The 6,080-nt window shown below is 56.7% G+C and overlaps 1 protein-coding gene across 15 annotated transcripts in view; it reads right to left on the bottom strand.

Annotated features, from left to right (window-relative positions):
* Nucleotides 1–477: 477 nt before the first annotated feature.
* Tmem94 (transmembrane protein 94) overlaps nt 478–6,080 on the bottom strand; it is a 35,447-nt gene continuing 29,844 nt past the window's right edge. For 11 of the 15 annotated variants that reach the window (XM_006993632.4, XM_076543734.1, XM_076543730.1 and 8 more), the window contains 14 exons: nt 5,344–5,525; nt 5,131–5,269; nt 4,750–4,865; nt 4,511–4,610; nt 4,122–4,230; nt 3,735–3,924; nt 3,324–3,401; nt 3,002–3,087; nt 2,666–2,747; nt 2,209–2,357; nt 2,028–2,122; nt 1,822–1,915; nt 1,507–1,677; nt 478–1,224 (listed from right to left, as the gene is read on the bottom strand). In XM_006993632.4, the coding sequence (XP_006993694.1) occupies nt 1,152–1,224; nt 1,507–1,677; nt 1,822–1,915; nt 2,028–2,122; nt 2,209–2,357; nt 2,666–2,747; nt 3,002–3,087; nt 3,324–3,401; nt 3,735–3,924; nt 4,122–4,230; nt 4,511–4,610; nt 4,750–4,865; nt 5,131–5,269; nt 5,344–5,525 (1,664 nt within the window). In that variant the 3' untranslated portion in view covers nt 478–1,151. The remainder of the gene's footprint in view (nt 1,225–1,506; nt 1,678–1,821; nt 1,916–2,027; nt 2,123–2,208; nt 2,358–2,665; nt 2,748–3,001; nt 3,088–3,323; nt 3,402–3,734; nt 3,925–4,121; nt 4,231–4,510; nt 4,611–4,749; nt 4,866–5,130; nt 5,270–5,343; nt 5,526–6,080) is intronic. The other 4 variants (XM_076543729.1, XM_076543728.1, XM_076543732.1 and 1 more) reach the window with 1 other exon arrangement.

Genomic DNA, 6,080 nt, shown 5'->3' with positions numbered 1-6,080 from the left:
CCGGTGGCCCTGTCACCTCCTGCCCGTCTGGCCATCCCACCCGGGGCAGCAGTGCTGGCCAGGGGCAGGGGCAGTGAGGTTAACAGATCCCCAATGCCCAAACTTTTACAACTGTACATAATATTTTTCAAGCAGAGAGAAATGCGTATATTTTAAATGGAATTTATTCTATCTATTAACTGCCTGAGAGAATGCAGCGGGGGAGGCCTTCACACCACAGAAGAACCTCTACCCACCTCCTGCCGGAGGACCCAGTTGGTCCAGGTCCAGGATCTGTAACTATTAACCTCTTCCCAACTAACCCCAATGAAAGTGTCATTCCACGTGATTGGGCTGTGTTTTGGATCTGTGCATGAGACCTCCAAATCCGGGACTCTCCCTTCACCCAGACCTTGGGGCACTCATCAGTGTGGAGGGATGATGGCTGCAGCCTTGGGAAGGGAACCTTTCATGGATGCTTGATGAATCCACCACAGGTTTTTCTTAAGCAATTTACAATTTTAATATAAACCAGTTGACATTCACTCCCAAAAGGCTCATTTCCAGTAAAAAAAGAAAAAAAAAAAGTCTCCCAGAAGAGGACACAGCCTGGGCTGGGTCCTCCGTGGATGACTTAGGGCCAGCCGAGGCAGGGCTCCAGGGTGAGGGGGGCCCTTTCCGTCTTCCAGCCCAGAGGAAGGGGAGGGCCCCAGGACCACGGCCAGGCCCCTGCCCCAGGAGAGGGACATGGGTGGCAGAGAGGACACAGCATCCTGCACAGCAGCAGTCACTGCTTCAACGAAAACTGAGGCTGCCATTGACGCGTGAGAGGAAGGTGTCCGGTGAGGGGACCCCAAAGAGAGGTATCACAGGGGAGGGAGCTGAGGGTCCCTTTACCAAGGGCCTGAGGTCATACATTCAAGAGGGCCCCTGGCCAAGCCAGGGGAGAGCCAGGGCAGTCCTGTCAAACCACGGCTCCGACCCTCGGCTCCTTCATGAAAAGCCCCAGTCAGGAAGACAGCAGGGTCTCCGGTGACCAGAGCTGAGCCTCCAGTGCCACGAGGCACAAAGACAAACCCTGAAACATTCATGATGCCAACTCCCCAGACTCAGGGGTCGGTCTGGCTCTAGCCCCAGGAACCAGGGCAACGATGGCCACCATGGTCAATGGCTCAGAAGGGAGAGTTCATGCCCAGCTTAGTTTCAAACTGCAGCTTCTGTCGCTTCTGGTAGCGGACACGGACCCTGGTGAAACAGATTAAAATACACTTGACAACTCAGCCTGGTGATTCAGGCCCGTAATTCTAGCTTCTTGGGGGCTGAGGCAGGAGGATTACAAGATCAAGATGGATCTACTTAGTGAGAGCCTGTCTCCAAAAGTCAAAAGCACTAGAGCTATAACCAGGACAGAGCGCATCAGGGGAGCTGGCTCCCTCTCTAGCACAGGAAAACAAAAAGCCTGGTACAACCCTGCAGACGGGAGGACTGAGCAGGACGTCAGGGCCCAGCCGAGTGCTGCCTGCTCACCGAATCTCATGCAGTTTCACAACCTCATTGGTGACTACCACAAGGACCAGGGACAGACAGCCCAGGAGCCATGTCAGCAGGGGTACGTCCTCTAGGCCGAAGTGGACGCGTGTGTCCCTGTGTGTCCACAGCTGCAGGTCCACAACTGTCTGGACCACCTGGCCTAGAAGCCTGTGGAAGGAGAGAACAGCCCTGTGTGAGCCGAGTCATCTTGCTTTCTCGGTACAGTTAGTTCAAGGGCAGCCAGACCCCCGTCTCCCCCGACCTGTGGTGGCAGCCCCATCCCCCGCAGCCCCTCCGTCAGACACTACTCACACCACAGGCACGGTCACTGCCCACCAGATGTTTGTCAAGGGGCTCTTCCTCCACAGAGGCTTGGTGCGGTGTACATGGGTGATGGAGATGAAGACTGGAAGGATTGACCGGTGGGGTGTCAAGGCTCCCACTGGCCCCAAGTCTGGCCTCCCACCCCGGGGCTTCCCCATTAGCAGTCAGCAGCCCCAATGAGGCAGAGTCCTTACCTGTGTGCAGAACAATCAGGGCAGCTGTGAGCTTCTGAGCTGAGAGCAACCCGTTGGCAAAATCCCCAAACCAGGCTGGAGCTCTGTCGTCATGGCTGCCAGAGGGAGACAGAGGCTCAGCCTCCTGAGGGCCCGCAGGAGGATGGCCTGGGGTGGTGAGGCGAGGCGCCCCGGGACCCACCTGCAAAGCATGACTGAGGAGCAGTTGATGAGGTTGCGGGCCCGGGCGCTGTCACAGAAGCTCTGCAGTGTGAAGCCAAAGCAGATGAGGCAGGAGCTGATGGTGAGGCTGAACTTGAGCAGGAAGCAGAGCAAGAAGTAGTGCTGGGTCTGTGGCGTGAAGGAGGACAGTCAGTCCTGTGGTGGGAAGACCCCGCAGGCAGGCCAGAGGCAGACCTGGCACCTGCTCGTCTTCTTCACGTTTTTGCAAGCTCTCCGCAAATGGTCACGCCTCAGGGAATATGGACCGGAAAGCACATTCCCAGCAAGGCTCTTTCTCAGTTTTGACCACCACCTCCACTAGCCAAGTACCAGCTCTCCAGGTCCCTGACCTCTGCCGAGCCTTCCAGGTTAGGCCTACCAGCCCCAACCCTCACACCTTCCGAGAAGCCCTGGTAACCTGGGTCTGCCTTACTTACCTTCTTAGGAATGGATTGAAGGTTTTTGCCTGTTGCCATAGACATGATGGAGCTATGTGGTGGTTTCCCCAATAGAGAGATGCTGAAATCAATGTGGGTAAAGGGACAGTGATTACTGCTGTCTCCCGACTCTCTAAGGGAACATCCCCAGGGGACCTTGGGAGGAGGCCCACTCCAGTAGTGAGGTGGGACGAGACAAAGGAGCCTTGCCTCAGTACCGCCTTGCACCAGAAGTGATCCCTGAGTCATCTTGCTAGGACACTCTGCGTCCCTTGGGATGCTCACTGGCACCCCAGCCCCACTGGCTGGGCACAGAGGGGCTTTAAGACCTCTCACCTGAGCAGAGGGTAACAGAAGCAGGACAGCCATAAGATGTCTGTGGTACTCAGGAGTGGTGGAAGCTGGACCAGACAAGAAAGGAACTAAACCAGGAAAGACAACATCACCAAATTTGTGGACCCCGAGGCCACCTTGCCCTTGCCCAACAGACTCAACGTCTTGACTGAGAGGAGCAGGGAAGAGAGAAGACTTCTCTACCAGTGGGGTCCTCTCCAAAGCTGAGGGGTGCAGAGGCGTGGCTCTACTGCACCCCAACTCCTCAGACTCACACCTGCCCCTCCCTTACGAAGAGAGGGAATAGCGGGCAGGCCTGGCTTACCTGGATGATCACAAGGGTCAGCTGGCATTGCAATAGGAAGAGGAAGCACTTCCGGATGCCATAGGTGGCGTGCCGCGCCTATGGACCAAGAGGGACAGTGATAGTCCAGTCCTGCCTACCTGGCCTCATGGTGCTCCCGTGAACAAGAGCCATGTGCCCATGGTGCTCCCATGAGCAAGAGCCATATGCCCATGGTGCTCCCGTTAGGAAAAGCCATATGCCCATGATGCTCCTGTGAGAAGAGCCATGTGCCCATGGTGCTCCCGTGAGGAAGAGCCATGTGCCCCTTGTTCCTCCCACAGGCCAGGAAGGCAGGAAGCATGAGTCCTAGAGAGCCCAGAAGTATCATGTGCTGCTACTCTACCTTCTAGGTAGAGGCCCTGGGCCCCCCCCAGGAGCCATGAGACCCACCTGCTCAATGAGCCGGATGATGCTGATGGTCTCTTCCTGGCGAAAGGTCAGGGAGCAGGGCAGACTGTTGAGCTGCCCTGAGAGCTGCAGGGGAGAAAGGCCATCGGAGGCCTGGGCCATGGTGGTGCTGGTGGCATAACCAAAAGTCTCCCAGGAGCATCGGGAAGGGTACAGGGGATCCAGGGCGATGCTGCTCAGTGAAGGGAAAATCCACCCATGAACTATACTCTGTAAAAACTGTCCACCACAAGACTGGAGCATCCCATCCCTTTTCTACCAGACCCAGCTCCCTGGGTCCCAGCCAGGCAAATCCCTAGCTACATGCAGACCTCTCCACCCAGGGTCTGAGAAGCAGACTGGCCCCCCGGTCCCCAAGCCCTCTCTGACCTGACATCACTCTGGAGGAAGAGGCAGCTGTTCCGAAGGTTGGCAGAACTGCCCAGGCAGCAGGTCACCTCCCCATACTCCTGCATGATCTTTATCATCTCACACATGGCTGTGGGCAGGCGAGAGGCACGGGATCAGGCAGAGCTCCGTACAGGTGCCAGCAGCAACCCACAGGCCAGGACAGGGAAGAGTGGGGAGCAGAACCCCACCCAGCAGCATGCTCACATAAACGCTCACTTCAGGCCCCCTGAAATGGGCATGTCCACAGCATCACCCCATTGGGTCCCCAGCTAGTCCCAGCCCATGTTCTTTCACTCTAACTCTCGTCCCCTCTGAGTGACTTGGTGCCCATCCCTGCCGGAGCTCAGAAGGCGGGCCACAGCACTCACTATCAGGGGTACAGTCAGTGAAGAGGGGCACCAACAGCGGCACGTTGTCAATGTTCTGCAGGTGGGGGCGCACCTGATGGATGCCCCGGGGCAGCTTGGCCTGGGGGAAGCAGAGAGGTCAGTAGTCTCAAGATAGGGAGCAGAAAATCGCCTCTCCTGCCTCCTCCTCCTCCTGCCCTTCACTTCCTGTATCAGTTCTTGGCCACTTCAGGGGCAGAGGGCAGATTCCTCAATCGTACCCGGTTGCAGTCCTCCAGGAAGCTGGGGATGTCACTGTCCGTAGGCTGGAAGCTGACAAGGTCTGAGTGACCCTCCTCCTCCAAGAGGAGGAGTCCTTCTGCATCATCTCGGGACACTGTGGGGATGAAAGCCTGTCCTCACCTTGGGCCAGCCTTCCGGGAGGCTAAAGCATGCCCTGCAGGTGGTGGACAACCTTCTGCCTCTAGGCCTCCACTTTTAACAGCCCACTGTTACTGCCCACAGGAACAGGGCTATCTCCCGAGGGAGCGTCCTTCTAGGCAGGATCTACACACGTTTCTCCACGTTTCTCCGAGCTGTACTTCCCAACAAGGGGGTTGTCCCACACTCCCTCCAGCCCTGCCACACTCCTTTGTCCTCACCCTGATTCAGGTCATCATGGAGAGAGCCCGCATGGCTGGGGCTGGAGGGGGGGATCTCAGAGCCAGGCATGTCACCGTTGGGCGTGAGGGAGATGTGGCAGTTCCAGCCTGTCTCCAGGCCCATCTTCTCAGCAAACACCTGCGAGAGGCAGATGGCGATGAGGAGGAAAGGCTCAGGAAGACCCGTGGGGGCCAATGGGAAGGCTCTCCCACCTTGCTTTTGAGCTCATCCTCCAAAGAGAAGTAGACAAAGCGGATGCAGGCGTTGACCAGCCCATCGATGAGGCGCACGATGTCCAGCCGGGCCTGGTACTGGGAGGACACCATGCCCATGAAGATCTGGCCGCTCAGGGCCTGCATGCAGTCTTCCTTCTCCAGCACCTCCCCGATCCCTTCTTCAGGCAGGCACAAGACACAAAAGCCAGCGGCATGGGGCAAGACAATCAGGACACAGCCCAGTCAGGACATGGAGGAACCAGCAGATTCCAGGAGGCAGCCCAGGGCCACACACATAGAGGCCACACCCAAATCAATGAGCATAAGGGCCCCAGGGGATCACACACACAGCCACACAGGTGCGCAGGGGCAGGAGACATGAAGAGCCAACACACATGAGAGAAAAGACAATGAGAGGTATTCATCAGTGAGGTGGCCGTCCTGGGGAGCCATGCTGAACACTGCTCAGCTCCTGCCCAGCTCTGTTCCAGGACTAGGGGGCTAGCCCCATCCTTAGCACATGTCTCCTGGGCTTAGAAGATAGGGCCAAATACGTATGCTTGGGATGGAAGGTAGAGTTTATGTCCCTCTGTTTGGTTTTTGTCTAATTCTGATAAGACGATGCCTTATAAATGCGCCATTTTAAACCTTTCTAAGAAAACAATTTTATATACATTAATCCTCTTGAACACCACAAGAAACCCATGAGGAAGGGAGAGAAGGCATCTAGTTTT

This window comes from Peromyscus maniculatus, chromosome 8, assembly GCF_049852395.1.
Source record: "Peromyscus maniculatus bairdii isolate BWxNUB_F1_BW_parent chromosome 8, HU_Pman_BW_mat_3.1, whole genome shotgun sequence".
Classification (NCBI taxonomy): Eukaryota; Metazoa; Chordata; class Mammalia; order Rodentia; family Cricetidae; genus Peromyscus; species Peromyscus maniculatus.
This window is presented reverse-complemented; position numbering and strand designations above follow the sequence as displayed.